At 45.3% G+C, this 26353-nt stretch overlaps 1 protein-coding gene across 2 annotated transcripts in view; it reads right to left on the bottom strand.

Moving 5' to 3' along the window:
- Positions 1-2335: 2335 nt before the first annotated feature.
- CNPPD1 (cyclin Pas1/PHO80 domain containing 1) overlaps positions 2336-26353 on the bottom strand; it is a 28095-nt gene continuing 4077 nt past the window's right edge. For both annotated transcript variants that reach the window (XM_078859190.1, XM_078859199.1), the window contains exons 3-8: positions 25657-25738; positions 23834-23954; positions 18011-18139; positions 17177-17238; positions 12521-12638; positions 2336-8746 (exon numbers count right to left, since the gene is read on the bottom strand). In XM_078859190.1, coding sequence (XP_078715316.1) covers positions 7922-8746; positions 12521-12638; positions 17177-17238; positions 18011-18139; positions 23834-23954; positions 25657-25738 — 1337 coding nt within the window. In that variant the 3' untranslated portion in view covers positions 2336-7921. The remainder of the gene's footprint in view (positions 8747-12520; positions 12639-17176; positions 17239-18010; positions 18140-23833; positions 23955-25656; positions 25739-26353) is intronic.

Raw genomic sequence — 26353 nt, 5'->3', positions numbered from 1 at the left:
CTCAAAGGCACCAGTTGCTCTGGCGCCCCGAGATGTACTCCATCGGAGGCGAGGAATAAATGTGATTAAATTACGATGTTTAAATATGAAACCCAACGGAGTTAATGTGAAATTGTAGATCAAGGTGTGTGGGGGGAGGGAATTTTCTTACCGCGGGCCGAATAGGACTTTCACATCGCTTTGGCGGGGCCACAAATGCAATTGTCGGAGACCGTGGCCACTGCTGTCACCACGAGACCTCTTACCGTGACGGAAGTGGCCGAGCGCGTTATAATTAGGAACACGCTGTTGCCAGGCCAGAGGTCCACTCTGCTGCCCCCCCAGCCCCTCTATTACCCGATTAGTGATCCTGAAATCGCCGGTTGCAAGACGGGGTGTGACGCGTTACAGCCCCCTGCTGAAAGGGATCTCACGGTGAAGATTCAGTGGGCGGGGGATCTTGAAGAATCGGCGGGGGGGGGGGTATGGGGCTGTGAGAGGCGGGGGGGTCATTGCTTGACGTGTCCGTTTATTTATAGACACACAATACACGCAAGCGGTGTGGCGGGGGTGTGGTCGGTGGCGCACCACGCCGCTAAAGAAGCCGCCAAACTGATTCCCATTCCAGGCCGAGTGATATCCGCACTGGTCCCGGGGATAACCCACCACCCTTCCCTCCTTCACCAGCCTGCGCTGACCAGCGTGGTGAAGTACGGTCATGACCGGCGAGGCGTGGGAAGGCATTCATTCGGCAGCGGACTGACGAATTGACTGAACACTGTGATCACACATTGCCGCTCTAGAACACGTAACGATAACAGGAAGGCACGGCGAGTGTTACTGAAAGGAGATGAAGCCAAAACAAGTTTCCGTGTCCAGGGGTGCCGACGCGATCTTAACGCGCCGCTGAGAGAGAAAAGACAAACCGAGAACAAATGGAAGGAAACTTTACGCAACGCCACAGTTGCGCCTTAACATCAATGCGGCGTTGTTGTAAAGGATGGGCTTCCGCGGCCGTCTGGAACACACTTCTTTCCGATATTAGTAATTCCATGGCAGCTATGCACTTTTAAATCTAGATTGAAAACTGATTTCTTGAGAACCGCTTCTTGTGTTTGATTCGCTGTCCTTCCACCCGCACCTCCGATTGGCGCGGGTGGCTACGTACGGTGCGAAAGAAGTTCAACATACACACATACATAGAAAATTAAACTCAGTAAATGTTTCAATAAAGCAGCGTTATTATAAAACATTAACAGGCGACGATTCGGGCAATGGCCCTTCGTCCGTGTTCATGTTAAAAGTGCTCGTGCATCATCACTGCCAACACAGAATCACCAGACGTTTTAAAAAAAGGAACACCAGTTGCAATGACGTCAGTGCGGTGTAATTGTCGTTGCCTTCTCTCTTAAAATGTGGCGTTTCCGTGCAAGATTACACCGGTGTTGACATGAGCGAGGAGTGGAAAACGTGCTCAGATGTGGTCAACGTGGTCTCAGCGGAGCCAGAATGACCATCAAAAGGCGATGAGAACAAGCCACCAGTTTGGAGGACCTTCGAGCTAAAAATTTGAAATGTTTATGAGAATTGAGTTAACAAACTTGGAATCCCACAAACATTTTTTACATACCCCTATCGTGGAATTTAAAAGGCCCAGCGGTGTATAGATTCAGTGGGGTGCTAGGAATAAGCAAACTAATCAAAAGTTGAATCGAACGGTCAAATAAAATGACAGCAATGATGGCAGTGTGCTGCTACCGATAGTTGAGTGGTGGTGATGGTAGATTAGCAGTGATACTCACGATAGTGGAGGTGGCTGTGCGTGGCATTGATGGTGATAGAGATGGCGGTGATGGTTGAGGCGACTGTGATGGCATTGATGGCAGTGATGTTTGAGGTGGCTGTGATGGTAGGGATGAGATTGATTGTGTTGCTGGAGGTGGCTATGATGGTAGGGATGACATTGATGGTGGTGATGGAGGTGGCGGTGAAGGTAGAGATGGCATTGATGGTGGTGATGCTGGAGTTGGCGGTTGAGGTAGCTGTGTTGGTAGGAATGGCATTGCTGGTGGTGATGCTGAAGGTGGCTGTGATGGTAGGAATGGCATCGATGTTGGCAATGGTGGGACACGAAGTAGCGATGGCTGCCAGAAAGTCCGCCTTGAGTGACGGCCCCTTTGCGAACCTGGCTGCCCGCCAATGCTCTTTGCAGACAATGAACGGCATTATCTTGCGTTTTCACATCCAATTCATTTCTCAGTTCAACAGAGGGTTGTTTAAAATTGACAAAAATTCAAGTCACCACACTGTTTGTCCTCTACACATTTCCAGGAGTCGTTTCGTTATATTTATTTGTTTTTGGTCCGCGATGTCTCGAGCGCGAGAATTCCCAGATGCTCAGACAGTGCAAGTTACTTGCTGATCGTTATCGGCAGGGTGAATATCTGTAGCACATGACACTCAATATCAATGATCTACCAACCAAAACGTCGCAACATTTGTTTTGTTTCACCCATGTTTTTCTTTCCTTTGCACCAATTTAATCGACCAACATTTGCAGCTCAACTGGCATTCATAAATATTGTACTTTTTCAAGCATTTATAAATGTTTGCTTATACTAGTTGGTAGCAAACTCAACAATGCCGCTTTTACAAACAGATACAGGTGAGCCAAAATAAAATAACAGGATTTTCTCTCAGAAATAAAACGGTTTTTTTGGCAGAAAGGCTTAGCCAGGAAAAAAATATATATCGTGTTGTTATATTGTGGCATCGCTGTATAGAGGTCAGGCAAAGATAAAATAAGAAAAACGATGAAAAAATATTTTCTTTTTAAAGATGTTCCATTTTATTATTAAGTAAATTTACCACAAAAACCAATGTACTTTCGAGAACCCTGGGCCAAGTTTAATTCAAGCATAACCAAGATAAATTGGATAAAGTGCCTCGTGTTCGATACACGAAAAGTTTCTCACGTTCAGAATACTTCTCAGCGCTTCCCAGCGTACGTATGCAACGCGAGAGGCATGGCAAACATACTAATTATTACGGCAATAGTTAGTGCTATTGGCATATATAGGGTTTGAGCGACGCTTAAATCGCCGGATCTCATTCTCAAAACTTTCTGATAGCCCGTCGCGCGGAGAAAGTGACGGCTGGGCCGCGCAGCTGCAAGGCGTGTATAATTCAGCCCATTATGGGGACGCGTCAGCAAAGGTCATTACATCCCTGCACGCCTCGCGCTATTGAGGCACCGAACCCCGGGGGGGAAGGCTTACGGCATGTAATGGCTTTTGTTTGCGGGGCTCCAACAAGCCAGCCTCGCTCTTTTCACACTCCCCAACAATTGGTATCGCTGCTCCGGCCGGCCCACGGTGCACAGAGAGCGTGGTAAAACTCCACACTTTAAGCATTTTCTGCTCAAAATCAGCAAGACACCATTTTCTCCCCCATTTTATCAGTGGGCCCTTAATTCCCTAAAGCTGTCACCACACACTGCTAACGCTCAATATTATCTGCATTCTTGAGCACATTTCATACTGCCGGTAATAGAATTAGAGCCCGGAGCGATGAATGGGGCAGGTTTACTTTGGACAATGCAACAGTTCAGGGCGACACCGCAGGGGCAGCTCGCAAGTGCAACAACACTCTATTAGACATTATATTGGGCTGTGCGAGATCCTTTCAGAAAAAGACAATTACCGAGCTAAGGCATTATGCCCCCCACCCCCCTTATTATACAACTTCCACACTGGACCTTTAAGAGTTTCCCTACAGAAAGAAGTCAAGTTTGGCTAAATAGATCTTTAATTAAAACAGCATTAGGACCACTAAAGCCATCCATTGTTAATCTTGAGGGGGGCAAAGTTTTCACACCAGAACATTTCCCGGAGCAATATCCAGATCTTTGGGAGAAAGGACGTCGATTCAGCAGAAGTTATTGTGAACCCCTGATGGCTGCATTAAATCAATAGATGTGAAAAACGTAAGCCCCGCATTAAACACCTCTCAGAATTAAGGTTCGGCATGTGAACTAAAGCAAGCTGATGGGACATTGTTAGTGCTGTCAATCACTGGATTTTTAAGCGAACCGCAAGTTTAACATCTCCCAGTCCAAGCCAACACACACACCCATGCCATCTTACCAAGTATAGCAATCATAGCTATGCTATGACAGTATTTATATCGTTATTCATTTAGAAAAAAAAACTCCAAACGTTGTTTTATGCACTTCACTCATAACATGCACGCCAGCGAGTTGTGCGCGTCTGTAAATAAAATGCTACTAAATGAGCGAAGGGCACCCAAACCCATTAGTCGTGATATTTCCAATTCAGTTTTACAAATGGTCTTTTACAGTTGTTTCCCAGAAGGACAACCACAGAAACAAATAAAACTCTCTTCCCGAGAGATAAAAAGAATGCATAAAAAGTTTAGTATTCTTATTGCACCAATTGCTCCCCAAAAATTGGTAAGCTTTTGAATGAACTACAACTTAACGCCATAATTTGCAGAAACAAAAACGATAACTAGCATGAGCCGGCCCATCTCAAGAAACCCTTTAAATGTATTTCCTGATTGCCTTATACACGCAGTGTGCAAAGTAGAGGTGTAGTAATTCAGTATACGAGCGATTGCTATGCCTACGATGCATACAAGCGCACGTGTAATAACGTTTTGTCTACGCGTTTATTTAACATGTAATGGGTTCACGTGTCCCCTGCAGTCAATAGTGGCCGCTACATTCCCCACAATATTTTTTTAATCGAATTGCCAGGTTGGGGGAGGGGGGAGATGAATGTCTAGACTTCTGGTGAATATCCAACTCCCAAAAGTATTCATTCATTTGCAGATATGCCTGGATCTCTCCTCCTCAAAGGGCCAGAGCAGTAATTTGTACCATCCAAGGTGGCAAAACTTTATTTATATGGCTAATAGGAGCGAATTATTTGCTAAGCCACTAACTGCAAATGGTTTATCACACAATTCACTGTTATTGGACAGGATATTGGAATCGGTAAAGTTATGCCACCAATAGTGGTACCAACATGTGAAATATCTGGTCTGGCCTCATGGACTATACCGCTTAACCTGGTTGAGGCAACTATTGCCATGAGAATGTGTCAAATAGCCTCATATCTGCCATGAGTAAGATCTTACCAAAGGCCATCGCTCAGAATGAATGGCCCTGCCAGATGACTTGTCATTAGCATTGTTATCATCAATCACCAAAATAACGCCGCCATGTACAACGCGTCTTCCACATGCAAATTATGTCCTGCGGCGCACACCAGGTAATGGGAGTGAGCAGCTAGTTGAGGTGACACACATACCACCACGCCCGACTCGAGATTCTGACAATTAACAACTGTTACTAACGCGACACAGCCGCGGTTTTAAAAACGCATCCCATCTGTGCTCTTACTTAATCAAGTCACTTCTTTATCAAGCGACATGGATTCCTGTATTTAAGTAAAAACTCTGCTGTTCAAATGTTTTATAGTTCACATCAGATCTAAAGGGTTGATAATTTGGTTAGGTACACATTCCTTCGGTCATAAATCTCAAGACGTTTCAACACTGCCAACTTCACAAATGACTGCCAGCATATCCCTGAGCCCCCTTTCATTCACCAGGCCACATGTCCACACCTCCATTCTTCGTCTCCATGCAATTCTATTCTATCCGACGAGCCAACAGTGGCTCATCAGCTGCGTGCGGATCGATGGGAGGACGTGCTGCAATTTATTTACTATTCGATATAGCTTTGAAACAGAAAAAAAAAATCTGCCCAAGCAGGAGTGGGCCACGGCGCCAGACCCCTTGAAGCGGAGCCAGACACAAATACTCCCGGGACACTCGTGCAGATTTCCACGTTCAAAACCCCCACACAGCCACTGGGCGCGAGTGAACCGACCGCATGATCGCCATCACGTGACCCACCTAGGCGAAGGCCATTACGAATGAATATTTTGGTACTCGGCTCACAGGGTCGGGGAAACGTGGTCAACCATTCGTGTTGCAACGCATCCAGACTTTACGTTTTACCAACACGGAAAAATTGCCATTCCTCTCTCCAAAAAACCCCGGCGCAATTCAACAGGCAGCGGGCGAAACGGGACACAAAAAAAATCGCTCATTTATTTAGCGCTCGTGACCAAGTCCACCGACACATTGTGTGGCCAAATTCCCCTTCATAATGCGCGCGCCTCTGCGGAAAACTACCTCGGCGTGCAACCGCAGAGGTGGCCGCTTCCATTGACCAAATCCAAACTGCGAAAACCGTGCCGTGACCCGTCGCAACCCCCCGGTTTTATTTCGCCCACAAAGGGAACGGTGTCCTGGGTGAAGGTCTTTCCTGCTGCCTGTGTGGCTTGCACAGCGGGGACCACGGGATTGGTGGACAGGGTCACTACCAACTCCACGGCCTAACAACAAACATGTGCAAGTAGGCTTCTTACATGAGGCACCGAGCACACAGGATTTACGGCTATGCCATGATGCACAATGTAATGCAAAGCAGCAGCAGCACTTTACTGCTATACCCTGTGTGTAAAAAGGGAAGTAACATTGTCGTGTTTTCCACAGCAAAGCAAAATCAGTACCTTCACTGTGGTGTTGGCCGAGAGACCAACGGGTGATAACGGCGCTGTTTGCATTGGGTCCATAGGATAAATGCACGAGGTGCTGCAATAAAATGCACCTAATCGCTTCGCACAACCAGCAACATGATGAATTGTCAAAATTTGCGGTCGCGACTCGATTCAGGATTGTATTATTTGTCTCACTGTACTTCGCCGCATGTACCGTGTCTTGTTTTTATTGTCTGTCTTGTAATCCCTGCGGCATTTTTAGAAGTCGTTTTAATGTTCCACCCCCGTCTCTTTTGGAATTGTCTAGCATGCACCGGTATCTTGATTGCTGCATTGGCCTCAATGTACTTCAGCATATTATCTGTAAGCAATTTCTTTAGACCAAAAATAACAATTCTTCGACGGATATTTCGACGAACACAATCATGAGGATCGTTTTAATCCATGCGTTGTTACATGAACGATAAACCAAAGCACTGTTGACCGAGAAATCACTTAAGACGGGTCTAAAACACAATGCCAAGAGAATTTGATCGTGCCACAAATCCAAATATCTACTTCAATTTGGCTGTGCTTCCCTCGCTATCTGAACAGGAGTTACTTGATGCTTTAAATCAAACGACGGCAAAACCATCGCCCTCCTCCCCACCCCCCTGCTTACACATCACAAAGAGCTCACACTCACGGCTGTTTTGTTCACAGGGCGAGTGTGTGTGGGGTACGCTGGGCGAGACGCTGGCTCCGTCGCAGCGGCGTTCACCGGACATTTGGCAAAGGTGGGCACGGGGAAGTGTGCGAGTGAAACTCATCACGCACTGCATCTGCCAAAAAATCTATAAGCCGACTACCCGGTCATCCGCAGTCACTTGTACATTCAAAACACTGCCTTTGGAGCACCTTCTTGCTCAATGTTAAAATGCAGTGCAAAGGGGGGGGAGGGGTGAACAAAAAAACCTTGCACGTTATATTGTTTAACTCATTGTCCGTATTTAACGCATAGGACATATATAAAACACGTGGACAAATGTGTCCAAATTGTTTAGACAAGATGAATAGAAATGCACTTTCATTCTCGTACAAAACTTGCAGTCTGTTTAATCTGCTGTACATATGTACACTGAATATCTAAATGATGTATTATATCACCATTCAATATGATAGCGTAACAGCATCACACTGAACTTGCTACATTGGTAACAGTATTAAGGCAAACGGGACCTCATTATCGCCGTCACATATACTTTACATCCCAACATCCTCTTTCGGCCACCAACCTGCACCCAAAAATCTAAACTCAAAATCTCAGCTATGACTATCAAATTCTGTAGTCCAATTGTGGGTCTTAGAACTCAAAACACTTTGAGGAGGTGCGGGGGGTTAGGCCGGTGGATGGCTGCCATAAAACAGCCGGCGGGCAATATCACCACTTCGCTTTGGTCAACTCGCACAGACGGTGAATCCGGACAAGCGCGACCTAGAAATGTGGCCTCGCTTCCAGCCTCGCTGCGGCCCGGCACCAAGCCTGACATGGCCCCATAGCCGGCCACGGCCCGCAGTCCCACGGACGAGTTCCTCGGTCGGCACATGATGGCCGAAGCAGCAAAGGTGGCCGCGATTTCGCCTTGCGGAAGAGCCAGGTCGGCGGGGACAACCGAAAGGTGGCGCCAGAGCAGGGCCGCCCCTGCCGTCATGAGCTCCAGCCAGCCGCAAGCAGAGGCGTTGCCGGGGGTATCGCTCGAGACTACCGCTGCCACCACCGCCGCCACCACCGGAGACGCTCCGGGTGGTGGTGCGTTTGTCATCCGCCGCAGGGTCACAATTCCTTCTCCTCCTGCTCCTCCTGCCGCCGTGCCAGGGTGGTGGTCTCTCAACGCGGGACTCAACCGCGGCAGCCTGCTTTGCCCAGTGAGCAGCACCGCGGGGCCCCGGTAGCCGAGTGCCGCGCCATGCCGTTCGGAAAGTGCGGCGGGGCTCGCCAGGCCCGTGGCTTCTCCCTCAGCCACGCCCGGTGGGGCTGGAACGGCCGGATGAAGTGTGGGGACCGTGGCGGCGGGAAGCCCGGAGGATCCGTGCTGTTGCTGCTGCCTCGCGCTTAAAGCGCGGTGGAGCGCAGCGGTGGTGCCCAGTACTCCCAGCAGCCCTGCCACGTAGACGACCCCGCAGAGACACGCCACCTGCCGAGGCACGCACAGGGGTCAGCCACAACATCCCGCTAGCCCGCCAGGGGCGGGGGGAACCTGCGGGCCACACAAACAGCACGCAACTTCGTTTCTTACGGCCGACGACCGCACAAAGGATCCGACCACACTTAAAAATTACCCACAAACGATATTTATTTAGCAGTCACTGTAAACATCTTAGCTGCACTGATCAGTTCCAGATGGGAAACATTTTAACTGGCCACAATGTATATATATTTTTTTGCAAAGATGAGCCTAAATTGACGTATTACTAGATAAAGCTAAGATGAGTGTTAATGTGTAACCTACCAAAGGTATTTTAAAGTCCTATTCGGTTTTCAGAAGGGAAAGGGTTAACCATCAACAATAGCATAAATGTAAAACATAATTACACAATGTACATTTACATAGCATTTTACTGGTAGGAACCTCCTGGTTACACCAGCCCACAGGGGATTATTGTGTCCGTCGTGCAGGGAGGGGCTGGGTGGGGAGGGGAGAGTGGGGAGGGGCTGGGTGGGAAGGGGCTGGGTGGGGAGGGTGGGGATGGGCTGGGTGGGGGGGAGGGGTGGGGCTGGGTGGGGAGGGGCTGGTTACCCCATGGTGCCCTTATAAACCTCAACGTTTAACCTACTCACACCGGCTTGTGCCCGCCCTCACAGTCGGGCATATTTGCGGAATACACCACGCCGCCGTTGACCCTGGCCATTGACCGAGGAACCCAACGTTCCTACCAGCTCCCTCCGCAGGAATGTGTAAATGTGATTGCATCTCAAGACACTATTATCAATATCATAAATTGTAATTAATCAGTTTTTAAACTCACGTTCCATGAACGCAAGTATACATTTTCATCCGAGAATTGATGCGTCGCTGTATGCCTACGTATGATTGTTTCATCCTCGACGTCTGCCTTCACTACGACACCGTTACTCGATGGCTACGTTGTCCAGACACGCAACAAGAGAGCACAAGCAGAGTCAATGGGCTCTTACTGGAATTGAACTCCCGTGCGTTCCTTTCTTGAAGAGTTCATATTCATGAAAAGTGTGCACAGACAACCGTGCATTGGAACTACCATCTATAGTTCGATGCAAATCAGCAGTAATTTAATCATTCATCCCTCAGTAAATTGATGAACTGTGACAATTGAAGGTTGTGAGTTGATTCAATAATAATCATCCTTGTCATGTTTTTAACATGACGTATTGCTTTTATTTTTTATTGCGTCTCATTTGTAGCCACGTTGCCACCATTAGCCCAAATATAATTTGCACTATTTTCACAGGTTGTGGGCAATACATTGCCACACACGATACAATTCAAGTTTAGTGCGCATAAGAATTGATTTTAAATCGAGGAATACATGCAATCTGACATGACGACTAAGAACTGTAACATTTAAACATCCGTTTCCTGTGGTTGCTTGCCGACTTTGAAGTGCAGATAAATATAGCTAACCGATAAAAAAGACTGTTTAATGCAGCGGTCAACACTGCTTTGGACACTTAATTCTCAATGCTTGAATCAGACCGATGACGAATTTTTAGGACAAAGTTGAAATTCAACAGGCACGCTGTTCATAAGAATTCCAAGTTATTCAAGAAAGATGTGGGTGCAAAAAAGACGACGTTAAATAAATAAACGTCGCTGTTTGAACAAAAAAAACCCCACAAGACTCATGATACAGAAGTGACAGCGTAAATCTGCCTGGAAAAAAACATTTCAGACACGGTGAGTTTCATACAAATTTACCAAGCCCTCGGCAAACAGCCTCGAAAGTGAATCAATATTTATCAGCAAGCCACATCCTTGCGCTCATACGTATAAATTAGCCCAGTAAAATAATTCCCCCATACATCAAGTGCTGTGTCTACCTCAGCAAACTGGCCAGCGGCAGGCAGGCAACATACACGTATCGTCCTGACAGGCTCAAACATTAACTATTTGCACTCAAATATGCAATCCGATGTGTTTTTAATTTACGTTTGAATACTTCTCTCCGAACGTACAACTTTCAATGGCGAGATAGACATGCACAGCCACAGACAGGCGTTATCTACATATCTATCCGCCACCTGTGTTATTTGCCCCCACAGGAAGGCGAGTGTTGGGCATTCCCACGTTTCTGTCAAGTTGTGGCCTGCATGCGGGGTACAAAGGATTCCTCTTTCTTCTTCTTCTCTACATTGACATGCTAACACAAACGAGTGCAGCGAGCGAGCGCACAAAGACACAGCACCGTCATGTACGGAGCACGACAACTCCACAAACCAGACACGTGCACACGTAAAACACACACACACACGTTCTAATAAAATATAATCACTCGGCCTTTTATCAATCCATTGCTGAGCGAATGCCTCTCTATGTGTTTTTGTCAGGAGGGGGTTTTCACCGTATCTTACCATGCTGATCAGTACAAGTTGGTGAAGCAGTGGGGAGGGGGGGGGGCAGGACCAGTTCCGGTAATTCTCGCCACAGGTGTTAGCCACGGCAAGCAATCGAACTTAAGTCACTGGGTTCAATGCGCCATCCCAATCGCACCACCCGCATTTTAATGGTTGCTTTAAATGAACAACCAAAAATACCAAACAGCTCTAGGTATACGAGTGTGTGTGTGGACACACAACCTAGACTGCGTGCCCCTGGGTGTCCGACTTGAGTTTGAAGCTTCGTTAATCAGAGGGCAAGTCTTTAAAGTCAGTGCAAGGAGTGGTCTAGCGAAATGACGATGGCATCACGGCGGTCATTTATAATGTCACCGCAGTGGTGTCTACCTTATCATGATAAACACAACTTCAGTCACATGTCAGACAGGCTAAGACACACAACCTAACCGGTATCTCCAGGTGAACTGCTTGGTTTTGCAACTTATCTTCCTCTACGTATCAAGATGTTTGCTGTATAGTGCATTAGAAAATGTACAATATTTAACACTCGGAAGCCAACTATGGTAGTTGGGTTACATTGATAAAAAAAAATAGAACAGCAGAAATATTTTTCAAGTAAACATTAAAATTGAACGACAAAAAGTAGAGTTTTTTTTTCGATTTTGTATCAGAATAGTAAACATCCCAGGGTGGAGTAAACAATTTTTTAATTTAAAAGTTGGAGGAATGCAAAGAGGAAAAAACAACAAAAATGTACAAGAGTTTATAATAATTTTAACACCTCATCGGCAACTCTTGCTGGTCAGCACCAGGCTGCATTCAAAACTTAGTTCAATTTGTGATTAACTATTTAATCAACTGATGTGGAAACAGTTCATATCATCGCTCTGGCTTTTCATAACCGATTCCATTGTACACGTATGCATGGCTATGGTAAATCAGACGAGTCGTCACTTATTGTACCGTGCAGACGGTGACAAAACATTTAGAACGTGCGTGTGGAATGCAAATAATAAAAAAAAATATCTCCACATATCTACGTCAAGTAGGGGTAAGGAACTCATGGCCTACAACTTCACCGTATACAGTCCGTGGGAATAGGAGGCCACTGTAAGCATCGTAGCCGCACCAATAATCTACGACGTGTGAACATTCTTGACCTGGCTGCCACGTTTCTAATTTTAGCGTGCTCAGTAAAAAATATTTATCGGGGCCTCTTATTCAATATCGTCAAGGTGTGTGTCAATTTGCGGGCACCCCCACCCCCCCCCCCGCGAAAGACATTTGAAAGTCGAAATTCAGCCCTCGGCAAGGAAGGGGTTCCCACAACCCCTGGTATAGAGCTCGGCTCCCGAGTGGTACAGGCCCGTCCCACCTTGGCAAACTGCAGGTAAAGCTGCGTGAGGGCCCTGCGGAGCGAGGTCTGGTCCATCAGCACACACAGGTCCATGTAGGAGAACCAGCCCCGCCACGTGCCCTGCTGCCACGCCACGCTGACGGTGGGTGGGGGACAACAACATCGCACAGCGGTGTAAGATGGGTGCTGTTTTTTATATTTTTTAAATTACATTTCAAGGAGCCCAATACAGAGCACAGACCGCGAGGCGAAGGTTCGCGGGAGGGGGAATCAAAAGCTCCGTGGGCCTCAGTCCCGAACACTATGCACGTGGGTTTAAAACAGAGGGGAAAGTGGGCTCACTGCACTGTTAATAAGTAATATTCAAAAAAAAATTATACGCTTTAATGAAATGTACCCTACTCGTAATGGCAGAACTCCACGACTCCAGGAAGTGGCCGCGAAGCTTGCCATAATATAAGGGACCGTGGTGATTTACAGCCAACGTCAGTTGAGCGTGGACAAATAGACCCAAGCCGAAACATAACATTTAAAAGTGAATGTTTAAAAATACCTTTTTTATTTTTTTGATAGAATATAGTATTGTCGTCAGTAAGTATACCAAGTTTGCAGTAGATACCACATTGGGAAGTGGGTTAAAATTGAGTTAAAAGATTTGAGGATACGACAACGACAATAGACAGTGAGTTAAATAAAAGCGTGTATAAAAGCGGAGTATTTAATGGTTGTGTATGCACAAGATAAAGATCCCCCTTATAGCCTGAATAAACTTTTGGGGCAAGTGCTGTTAGCGAGCAACTATGGACAAAACGGCACATGAAAGGGTGGATGGCCAGCACCACGACCTTTGTCTCGCTCGTGGCGATGTTTACACACTGCACCAGGTACTCATTTGAGGCTGAGTCGACCTAGGGGAGGCCCAGGACTGGTTCAGCGAGAATCGAACTCTGAATACTGGGTTTGTAGTGCAGAGCGCTAACTGCGCGCGCACGCCAAAAATTAAGTTTTCAAGGATACGCAATGCACTGTCACTCGCCCAACAAAAGATTAGTGAGCATAGAACTCAAGACATTTACGCATCTTTCAGGCACAGTCCGATGCATCGATTCATCGATTAAAATCGATTCTCATTCTCACGATACAATGCACTGCAGCAAGTACGAAAAACCGCTCATTTTCAACTTCTATGTTACATTTAATTGGATAACGTTAACTCTCACGATGAGACGGGTTACATTTACTAAATTGGCAAAAGAAAAAGAATCGGTTACTGAATTTAACCGTGATCCCAAATCATCACTTCTCATCGAATTGTCATGGAGTGAATCATTACATGCTGGTTTGCCCCTAAAAACTTTATTAAACACATCAGCCCTAAGTGTCATGTAGATTTCTTAAGAGCGCACGTTTCACAACACATCGTGTATCGTGTTGTGGTTCACGAGGTCAAGACCAGAGTGTGCATTGGGATTTCATCAGGAATTTTACCCTTATGAGTTTGTAGGCTTTAAAGGAATGCAAAATTTCTGAAATGATTAACTAAGGGGGGCAGGCTGACAGGGATTCGCATTCAATCACTCACAGCCAACACAACTGTATCGTGCGTCAGCACAAGTACACAGCGGACGTTATGGGTACATTTCTTCATCGCGATGACATTTTCAAAAGGTATTTTGCACATGGGTTTAGCAATTTTCTGGCAGTATGCGTGGCGTGAGCAACTTGCTCACAAGAAATCCAATTCCTCTAACGAAAAAAGGGCACTAAACCGTCAACTTAACAGTCCTATTTGAAGAGTCAAATCATTGGAATCGCCACTTAAATGCAAGTGCCGAAGCCAATAAGTGGACGAGCGAGCAGAAGGCTGTGATGAATGCTCAATACAGTAGCAATTAGAGGAGCGCATGCGCACACAAGCACACCAGTGCATGCGCATCCCAGCCCGCGCTGATAAACGTGCGAAAGATGAACAGGGAAACTACTTCTGTACAGCGATCCTACCCCATCCCCGTGCTCGCGTGCCCTGCAAACAGCCACATTCATTCATTCAATTGTTTCTTTTTCTTTTCCTTTTTTCCACGGGACAGCCTCGGCGAATGTTTGTTTTTCTATTTTTTCCCCCTCCTCTGCATTCAGCAAAATTTGCAGCTAAGCAAACACGATGGGCGCTCTCCCATTGTTTATACCACCCCTGATGTGCGGTGTAGAATTATTTCCTGCGAGCGGCACAAACTCGAATAATCTTGCCTTTTAGAGGAGTTAATCTGCTGTTATCGCTTGTAATCTTTTAACAGCATTAAGGGTGTTACAGTGTATCCTTTTCTCCTTAACTTGTAATTCCTCGGCCAGACAAAACAATCAAGAGCGGACTTTGTTCACCTGTTGAGACACGTTTCTCTCGAGTCGCCCACCTTCTCCCCAACCCTGACAATAACCTTGCGTGCACTGCTATTACCTCCGAACCACGTAGCTATACTTCTCTAAAGACTCACTTTCCCCAAAAGAAATTTGAAGTCAGTCGAAAATGGCATCATGGCATTCAAGTACCAGTATTCCTTTTCACGAAAAGCAATGTAAATAAGTTTAGCGCACATGTTTTAAACACAATTCAGTGACATAAAACTCCCGACGTGAGCTGCAAAAGAATTCTTACAAATTGCTTTAACCTTGTTTTACATGAACTGTTTAGTTAAAATTGGTTGCCACAACCCAGTTTATTTTTCTTCATGTAAAATATCCGCTGGGGTGAAACTCCCCTTGCCAGCTCAATGTAGATTTGAGACTGCTACAATCTATGAGTATATTAGCAAATGTGATTGTCTATCGTTGAGACCAGACTGAAGGTCTTCACAGCTTCTGCAAAGAGGCCTGGGTAACACTAGTTATTCAGTCATAAATGAAAACAATTAAATTGTGTATAATGTTACAAATATATATTGCAGTGCTGACCACGATTTCTTATTTAAATTACCACGTAAATGTGAACTTTCATTAAAGAAAATAATATTTTCAAATTAAATAACGTTTGAGGAAGTTATAAAAACTAATCGTGCTGAAATATTATTATGCGTGAGTTTAAATTTTTAGGCGTATATTTTCCCATGCTGCTGTTTGGTAAAATTATCCATCCTGATCTTGCAAACGCCCTGGTATTTTGAACATTTCATGCAATGCTCCAGACGCAGCATGCGCTGCAGGCAACACTTACGTTGATGACGCAACTTGCTTCAACCCAACTCAAGTTACACCTTTAGCTGTCAAATTCCAACTGAGCGATTGTGTGAAATACTAAACAATGTGTGAACATCTGAACGTGAAAACGGGTTGTAAATGAGGATGTTGAATGTACGCTGGTGCAACAAAAACCTTCACGTTTTCGACGACCATTTTTATGCAGTTCATACGAGTGGTATAATGGTACGAAGTTAAAGATTTAGCAGCGATGGCATTGAAGAGGCGATGGCGGTAACCCCCAGCATGCAAAATGAACAGCATGGGACTGTTCCTAAAATGACTTCTTCAGTCTCACAAGTCCTGGAGGGCTCCTGCCCCGTGGCAAGTTAGACACCCGTCTTGTGAGCTCCACACACACAGACAGCCAGCCCTCTCTTCTCTCTAGCAGACCTTTTCCCCCCCAAGCTCAGCCCAATGGAATGACAGCAACAACATGCCATTTGGGGGGGGTGGGAGGTGAAGATGCTTAGCTCAGATAAGGTCACGCCAGCAGAGCCCCAACACCTGAACCGTCTGATGTGCTTAGTCACCGGGAAGGGACACCCGAGATTTGGTCACAGCGTCTGCACAATGGCCGAGCACGCACTTCAAAAATTAACCTCTTAATTTGGTTAAGGCGAGTCTTGTGTGTGTGTGCGCGTGTGTAGCGTGTTCGCATGGGCGACGGGGCAGCGTGGAATGCGCCCGCACGGGGGGCAAAGGCGGTGGGGGGGGGGCGCGTTGCTCCACAGGGCTCGCCGGGGACGTTCGCGCTACGGCCGCAACTATCTCGAAGGCTCGCGGCAACGGTTGCTAAGCGCCGCGCGGACTCGCGGCGAGGATTTTCGCGGAGTAAATTTTTAGGCGAGTCGCTGTCGTTGAAATTCCGCAGGAAGGAACTTCGTTCACAGGCCAACAGGCACTGCCGAAGCAGCGTACAATTTGCCGACAGACAAAGTGTCGCTGGCAAGTCGCGAGGCCGGCTCCCTCCGAGATGACGGTCCTCACCAAAGCAGGGCGACGTCGACAATGCGTCTGCTTCTGTGTTCGCGATGCAAGGCCGAAAATAAATCCCCTTTCGCGCCAGGTAGGATGGACAATGAATTATACCAAAGGGCAAAAGATAACCAGTGTCGTGACAGACAGCAAAGGGCCGGCTTATCTGCGCGAATCATCAACAGCAGCCGGCAGAACTCAAATCCCCCACATATTACGCTGTCCACTTAAATGCTTTAAAAAATTAATTAAGGCGATGGCGTAAAAGAAGGAAAAAAATATAATAATACCATGGGGCATGCGTGACAGGTCGAGGCTGATAGCATCAAGTCAATCAATGCGGATGTGGCCTGACATTTATTCCGTCGCCCAGAGAGAGGTGGAAAAAAAAATTCACACGTATGGTACGCGGCATGATTGTTTCACAGGTGAGTTCAAAGCGAGACCAACGCTTCCTGCGCATACCTGCCCTCCAGCCGGCTCAGCAATCCGAAGAAATCGTGAGGACGGACAAACAAATCCCAGTCCTGGCAGAAGAGAATAAGAATGTGAGCGTACACAAGAGAAAAAACACTAAACGACAAAAGATCAAAAGAAGAATATTTGTGACCTATCAGATAAACACAGTCCATCTGTTGTTGATTAAAAAACTCACTTCACTATTTTTTATGACACATTAGTATTTTTTTTAATACAATACGGTCATTTAGATATTCTAGTTTCACCTCCAAAAATGTGCTCGTCTAGACAAATTATAACGAGTTGTATAATTACGACAGTGCTGTAAAAGGGGTGCTTAGGATTGAGTCATACGATTAAAATGGCCACACAACCCGCCTAGGTCACAACTTGCATGAGAATATTTATTTTCTTCTCTGTGGCACCACAAACTAGAGCACCACAGCCAAGCTGGTCTCATCATCACCATATACAAACTTCTCGTTTCGTCTTCTGAGCGATCATCCATTTGCGTCAGTGTCCAGGCGGAAGCCTTAAGAGTGTTTTGCCTCAAGAGTTACGTTTTCCCACATCGCTCTGTTGCTTGGCATTTATTCAAAGGGAAAGCCACCTCACAACGCTGAACACACCGCGTCCTCACACGACGAGGGGAGGAAGGAAACAGTACATTTTTCGCAGACCAATTTGAAGCAATGCCTTATCAAATCATTTCACTGCGTGAACTCACCCGCGCGAATGTTAAAACGTCATCAAAAACCCAGTAAAAACCAAAGTGTGATCTTGCAGCGGTGTTGCGCAAGTCCCTTGCATGTGTGGGTTCGTGCGTCGCATCTCACTCACAATGGCCTGCAGGAACGCCATCTCCAGCGCGTTGACCATGTCTGTGTCCAGCTTCCCGGCCGTGCCCCATTCATCGTTAAACACCTCCTCCTCCTCGCCCTCGTCGTACAGGTACTTGCTGGCTACCATCTGCAAGAACAAACACAGATGCACAAAGATCCTCAAATACCTACGTTGACCAGGACAGGTGCTGTTAGCAAGGGCGGCTAGCACCGCTCCTGGCCACCTTTTTCTCCCCAGTTCCGACGTTTACGCGCCGCACCAGGTATTCACCTAGGACTAAGTCGACCTCCAGGTCCAAGATATATTCAGACGAGACTTGCTATAATAGTTATCCATGGCCAGGCATTGAAGCCAGGTTTCTGGGTTTTTAGCGCAGTGGACCAACGACTGCATACACATGGCGGATATAAGGAGTGATCCATTTATAGATACCCTGCTAATGTAATCAGAATAAAGTATAGTGAAAACAACATTTTATATCAGAGCCTCTACACGTCTCCCACTAGTCACAACAAACATCTTAAAAACGTTTTAACACTCTACTCTGTAAGATATTAAGCCATTGATTTCACAATATTCAATCAGTTGCCGAGAAGAAGAGTGATGAATTGTAAATCGGTGGGAGATTTGTAAACTTGATCACCCTGTATGTTTCTCCCCCTTTAAAGCCTGCATGGTGCAATAATTCGTTGGAAATGTTCGTGAGCAGCCCAACACATGATGAGCAAGAGGGGCCAACCAACACTGACAAAACACACCTCCAGCAGGAATTTGGTTTTAGACTGCGTAGACCCATTGAATAAAATAATTTACAGACAAGAGGTCTTCTCACGTGCACGAGTAAGATTCAAACCTGGCTCACTGGGCACGCACACGTATACGTCTGACAAACCGGAACTACGTAAATATACATAAGAACAGTCACAAGTTAAAAATGTGTTGTTGTATATGTTGTGATTATGAAATTTTGATAAAAATAATAAAAATTAATAAAGTGTACACGCAAACACTACCACAGACAAGTGAGCATATACGACAGCATGAGCAAAGACACACACACAAACGCACGTCTTATTACAAACTTGCAGAACTCACAATGACCTCTTCCCACACAAGCTACCAGGGCCTAACCATGTCTAATTGTATTTAAAATGCATAACGGTACAGTTGCAAGAGTACAAATACAAGTTAATAAACTGCAATGAAAATAAAATAATACAAATCAGAGATTTGTTTGTCTGTATAAGCCGGAATAAACAGAAACGGCACAAAAACATCAAGAGATGCGACTAAACATGTAATGATGCATTTATTCATGATTAAAATGTATTATTTCGTTCATGATAAACACATCAAATAATATGTGTGGGAATCAGTTATTCATGACCAATGTGAATTATACTAAATTTATATATTTATTCTATAGTTAGGTTAATGGACAGACAGAACTGTCCATATCATAAAGGCTCAGAAAATACTCACGAGATAGTTAACAGTGTGATAAAAACTCATTATACTGATTTAATCGCTTTTTTGTGGCAGGCATGAATTGCTGCATCACCAGCAGCGACTACTGCAGCGTCAGTGCAACTGACAGCGCTAATAACGCAAATTTCCTAACAAAGAAAATAAGCTTAAAAAAAATGAAAGGCTTCTGCTGGAAACGAGCACACCATGCGAGCTTGTGCCCAGGGACAAACGGGGACGAACGGACGATGGTGACGTGATTCAGCCCAACAGAGGAAATGTAAAACACAAGACAGCTCCTCAACAGAACGGCGGTGCCATTGATCTTGGACAGCCAGAGGAAGAATACAACTAAAAAACATTTTTTGTTTTACCAGTTAAGTCCCAGTGAGCTAGAAAGTAATTTTCATTAGTGACCTGGTCACAAATGAGAACCCAACGAAATGGCTTATTATATCGAAATTTATAGCAGCCAAATACTCAATACGAATGTCGATTCTAAATGTGGAGGGAAAACAGGAGGACTAGGGATAAAAATCCATGGGACCACGGGGAGAACACGCAAACATCAAATATAAAGGCGTCAGGGTCGGGATCGAACCCACAACCTCCTGTATACCAGGTGAGGAAGTTCACATCTGACCACCACATTGTGCAATGGGGCACGGGGACAAGGCCACGTGGCAGGAAGTCCAAGACAGGTTCCCAAGTAGGGATATTTTTGGGAGTACGGCTACAACTATAAACAGACCTAATTGGCTCGCTTGCACTCAGCAGGCTGTGGCGGCAGCAGCAGAGGCAGGGACGGCCGACCTTGGCTCGGCAGCCATGAGGGGAGTGCTAGCGCGGCGCTTCTTTGAGAATGTCTGTTTCTGGAGCGGGGGCAGATATTTAAGGCGCGCAGTTTACACGCGGGTCAAACGAGAGACAAGACTTTGGCCAAGCAGCCACTGGAAGTCAGGAAGCCGTCTTGTCAATAGATAAAGGGAATATTTTTTTTTTAGAACTAGTGCAAAGTTTATAAAAGGGTTTCTAACCGATGCCAAATTAAGATCTTGGCGGATGTGTGAAAACGGAAACAATGATCGAGGCACACGTCCATTTGTCGATGACTGCTCGATCGTGTCCGAGAACTTCTGTTCATCGCAATTCGATGTTTAAAAAAATGTGGCTGGCTGCTGTTAACCAAAAAAAATGTTTTTTTGTCTCTCACAATTACCACAGCTGCAACCACAAATTCACATCACATGTTGCTGCTCGGACATGGAAAAACCCTGCCATCAAATTGATCAGTTTTTTTTTTAAAGGACTTTAAAGTACTAAAATAAGAAAGATACAAGGAGCCATTTGGTTTGGGAGATGGGGGTGTTTTTTTTTTGCACACGTAATAATGATGTTGTGTTTTCCCAGGGCTGTGAACTGCATGCTATTAGAGCTCCACTTAAGAGTCAGTGGACACATGTCAAGCCCCTCAGCCCAAGGTTAGGCAAACCCAACCTCTGGCACCTGGGACAGAGTGGAGTGGACCGAGTGGCAGCAGAGGTACTCTGTCTCGAGCCAGAGCGCTGCCAAGCAGCACTGCGGCGCGCGGGAGAGGGGAACCGGCGGAGAGGATGAAGGGTGGGGGTAGAGAGACTGGGGGACTGCGGGGTGAAGATGGAAGCAGGGGGCGGGGGGTGGCTGTTTACCCAGTGCTAACGTACTGCTTCACGTTTGCCCTAAAGATCAGAGCAAATGACTTGCAGCTACAGTTTTCGACATTTCTCGCTCGCTCCGCTACTTGACCAACTGCACGATAAGTTAATATGAAACGTTACACCGGTGAGCTGCTCACACAACTATGCCAGTTGCCCGCAGTAATGTTTGCCTTCTGTGCAAAAAGTGCAACAGGAACAAAATGTGATAAGCATATGCTTTGTTGAACGTCGCTTTTTGTTTAACTTCAACTTCCAAAACACACCCGGAAAAAACACTGGGAATTAAATACACGACGACGACTAATCTAACGGCAGTCCAATATTTATGTACATATATTGCAAGTGTGTAAGGGTATTTGACACTGTTGGAAATTGGCGTACGAAGTGTGAGTGTAGAAGTACGCATTGTCCTGTGCTCACGCCGTATGGATAACACGTATAATTCACACACCGTGATTAACATCGTTTTAATATGGTGCCGATAATAATTACATTAACTAATACATTAGTATAATTGTTGTATCATAGAACGTATTAGTAGTTTGTTTTTCCTAAAAAAGCTAAAAAAAATATTAATAAAACAGAAACATTTAAACAATTTAAAGCACGTTTTCTGACAAATTCGCTAAAGAATTCAGTTGCCTTAAATTCCTTTTGAAAAAAAAACATCACGTTAAAATCAAATACAACTCTCAAGATTGTAAGAATGAAATCTTTCCTTGCACCTCTACAAATAAACACGCATTCTTGAGTCAAGCCTCCCCATTATCTGCCTCTCGTGGGAAAGCACTGAGCCGGGATTTCGAGGGTGCACCTAATTCATGAACACTCCCCGATAATTCTGCCCCATCTGATAGCAAGAAAGATAGCCGCTGAGGCAGAGTACAGATGCCGTACGCACACCGCAAAGCAAAGACGACACGCCGGCGCAAAAGAAAAAAAAATGGAAGTCCTGTAGAATGGGAGACGACCGTCAAAGCATCCCTAAAATGCTCAGGCCATGCTCAACAACAATGGCAGATGTTAAACAGGCAGTGGACTTGTTTTTGCACTCACAAGCCAGCGAGAAAAGTGCTGAGTTAGCACAGACAACTACATCTCTGCACATCACTCAGCGTGCAGATTATCCAGAGCCCCGCATTGCTCTACTAAAGGATTCACTTTGGGCTTTCCTTGTTGTTATTTCATGTCGCTTCTCCCAGTTTGTTACTGCCGTGGTTGTTCCGTGGCAGCCGTATGTGCATGTGTGTGTATGCAGGTGTGAGCCTAGGTGTCATCGACTTAATAAAAGTTACTCACATAACCATAGCCACTTTACATGAAATGGGTAAAAAAATGTGAGGCCCAAATAGTGTCCAGAACATTCAATAATTGAGACTTCTAGTTTTCTGAAACTTCCTAGAAATGTAAAATGTACAGTCCATTTGTCAATCCACTGCTGGATGAAGGTCCTGCCATGCTGTGCTAGTCATGGGAGTTGTGTGACCGTGTTTCATCACGTTGGTCATTGAGGGTTGGTGAAGGGGGGGGGGGACAAAGACAGTTTCCTATATCACTCGTCACTGATGTAAAGCATGGCCTGGATTCAAACTTATTTCGGCAGGTTCATAGTGCAGTGCACTAACAACACCACGGGGCTCCATCCCATTTTGAAATATCTTAATTACCAAAGAGAAAATTCAGAGAAAGAAGCACTGCAAGCAAGTAACGATATTGTTGCTATCCTGTCCTCACGTACCAATAACCAAAAGGGAGAAATTACCAAGGCAAGGTCACAGTGACTTTTCCCCTTTAAATATGAATTGTATAAAATATTAATAGTGGCGCATTCAAATATCAAGAAAGCAGTTGGAAAATCTCAAGATAGGTATGAATAAGCCCCCATGCGCCTCATTTGATGTTGCTACGCAATAAAATAATCACGAGTCAATATTACAATATTGACGACCAACATGAACTGGTTGTTCGTGACTTTAGGCACAAACACACCCACTATGCTCATAACTTTATGGACGATCATTACAACTCTGCAAGCAGCCATTAAACATTCTACCACAAATTCAATGGGGCGAAGTACTACTCCACTAATTATAATACATTGCTCAATCACAAGATCAACACAATCAATAAGTCAATTACGTAAGCAAAAACGCAATTCAAAACAATGTCTCCCCTCTCCCAAATTCCAAGCAGTGAAGGCAAATAAGTGTTTGGAGTCATCTGTGTACAGTGCTCAAAAATGTGTGGTTTGGAGGATAAGAACCACACGCCACGCGGACAAACAACTTTAGTCAGAGAGCACGACAGCTCATGAAAGGGGGACGCCAAGGAGGAATCCCAATTCCTTGCCAAAACACTGGGCAACCCTCGCCGATCCTTTTCCAAAGGCATCACGTCCACCGATCCGAACACAGCTATTTATAAGCCGCATTCCTCGAAACCACCTTGCAAACGAGCTTCTTGTAAACGTGATTAAACACAGCTATCCTGTATAAAATTTCATACGTAAATGTTTTAAATTTATTTCGCGAGATAATTGTGTTTATGCTGCTGGCTTAAGATGTTCTCAATAAACATTATTAAGGGTGGGTGGGTGAGGGAGGGAGCCAGGGAGGGAGAAAGGGCGGGGAAAGCGGCGGGTGGGGAGAAAACACACCATGGAAATGAGAAAGAGGTCGGAGGAGGAGATGTTCTGGAGGTACTCGGGGTTACGTCTCTTGAGTCGCTCGATGTACACGACGGCCAGCATCATGGCGCATGGGGATACGCATGCCTCCCTGCTCTCACACACACACAACACAGATGCCCCATTTCGCCTTATTATCAACCCTAGGGGCTGAGTGATGTTAGCAAGCAGCTGTTAAGGTTGGTGTGGTGCACTAATGGGATAGTGTGACCAACGCACATGCAGTTGCTTTATCTCCCCAGTGCTAACGTTGACACAATGCACCAGGTACTTGTATAAGGAGGGTGAGTCTAAGAAGGGGAGAGGCTGGGACAGGTTCAAATATCACTTGCCACCATTGCTGTCAATTGGTCGGGAATCGAATATAGGTCATTGGGTTGATAGTGCAGTGGGCGTACCTGCTGCACCACTACGCATGCAGGCACACAACACATCCAAAAGCACTCCCATGCAGAGCTCTGTTTTTAAGCAACATGTTGTTTTGCTTGGTTATTCGCCCCCGTTTTTTTTGCATGGCCATTCCACTCCACTGTGGATACTGTGTCTGTAATAACAGTAGTTAATAGAATCAAGATAACGAGAAGTCTAACAGAGAGCAAGCCACTACAGTGTCCAAAAAATCTTATTCTTTCCACAAGTAGACTCATAAATAACATGCTTAAATAATGGTTATTTCTTCTCTACGAGGAATATTTAATGTCAGTGTAAATCACCACTTTATCCAATTAGGCTACGCACTTACTATTTAGTTTCAAAGTAAACTCAAACAGTATTAAGCAATGAACCTACATCACCCGCTCCCACCACCGCTCTCCCACAAGGGAATTGATAATGGCCGACTGCCAGGCTCAATTTAACATGCAGTGAACGTCACGCGCAGCGCCACAAGGGACACCTCATCACTAATAAACGCTTTCTTTCTGCCTTGTTGAATATTTATGAAATGTTTAAACCTTAATGCTCAACAGGCAGTGTATATTTTAACACTCCCAGTGTAAGGTACCACTGCATTCACCTTTGCGCGCCCTCGTCTATAAGCAATTTAAGAATCTGCAAAAAGGACAACTTCTTAAAAGACAAACAAGGCCACTCTAGTTCGACGTCGTGACTCGAATTGAAAAGCCACAGTGATGCAAACAGGAAGTGGCCAATCCAGTGCTGACGACATTTACAAACCGTTGGAAAAGAAAATCACAACACTTGTTTTATTTACACGGAATTGAGAGGGCCATGCCAAGCGCCGCACTGTTAAGAAAACGCACCAGGGTTCGCGTAAACAGAAAATGCTAATAAATGACACCCATCATTAGTTCTTATTATGGGAATGGCATTAAAATGTCCTGTGCGTTATCTTGCCATGATAATCGTGCACCACGGGCTGTGGGAAGAGTACATGGGCACAGTTTACACTGAGCAAGATAACCTAATTGAATAAAAATTTTAATCACCGATTTGTATACCTGCGTTGTATAAAATATAGGGGAAAAAAATAAGTACAGGCAATTACAAATTATGATTGTTATGAAACCCAGACGCAAGCGTGATACATCACACGTACGAAATTATTTGCAATCGCTGGTGAATAATTATCACAATGGTTAATTGATACCTGGAGAATGTCCTAATACTTTTTGAGTTTGGTTAATAATTAGTTCACCAAACGATGGGGCAAGTGTTGAGCACAAGCCGACAGCAGGGCTTGGCAGGGACATAAACCGGCAGATCTGGCTGCTTGCGGAGGAGCGAGGGAACAGGGCCGGCGTGTGTGTTTGTTAAGGTGCCACTTAGGTTACCTGGCAACGTGCGAAGCATACTTTCTCTGCAGCTTTCTCATAGGGTTTGGTGCTGCGTTCTGGAACAGCTCCACAGCAATATCTGCACAAAGAAAAGCGGAAAAATTATTCTCTAAATCAGTACTATTGAAATCAGTATCATGATGCCATCAATGCCTTAAAGTCTGATACAAAAAGTGAAGAGGTGCAAATATATAGCGAAATAAATGCCATGTTATAAGTAAGAAAGTCGTGAATATCTGTGCACAAGTTTTCAAAGATACACGACTTTAGTTTAAAAACACCAGACTACCACAATACCTCATCCCCCATTTCAATGGAGAATGTGCAGTGAAGTCTGGTGACATTGACAAATATTTCACGATAAAAGGCTAACTGTCAATTATCCAGCTTAACTTTTGGACTTAATCATGCTTGCAATCAATACAATATTTTTCATAAGCAGGTTTAATTATCAGCTGTGCCTAAAACCCTGGAATTTATGACTCCGGGCCAACGTGCCAGCAAACATGTTGACAAGTAAACCAATTAGGTTAATAAGCAATAAAAACTGATGGCATATTGTACATCTTCACGCTCAAATGAAAACAAACATTTCCACCTATGATTTACGTAGGGTTTTTCACAATCCGTGTTTTTGTTTTATGCAGACCACTCCACTTCTCGATTTTACCTCAGGTGATCAAGAGTTGGCACA

This window comes from Lampetra fluviatilis, chromosome 1 (genome assembly GCF_964198595.1).
Source record: "Lampetra fluviatilis chromosome 1, kcLamFluv1.1, whole genome shotgun sequence".
Classification (NCBI taxonomy): domain Eukaryota; kingdom Metazoa; phylum Chordata; class Hyperoartia; order Petromyzontiformes; family Petromyzontidae; genus Lampetra; species Lampetra fluviatilis.
The sequence above is the reverse complement of the archived record's forward strand: the minus strand, read 5'-3'. Positions and strand labels throughout refer to the sequence as shown.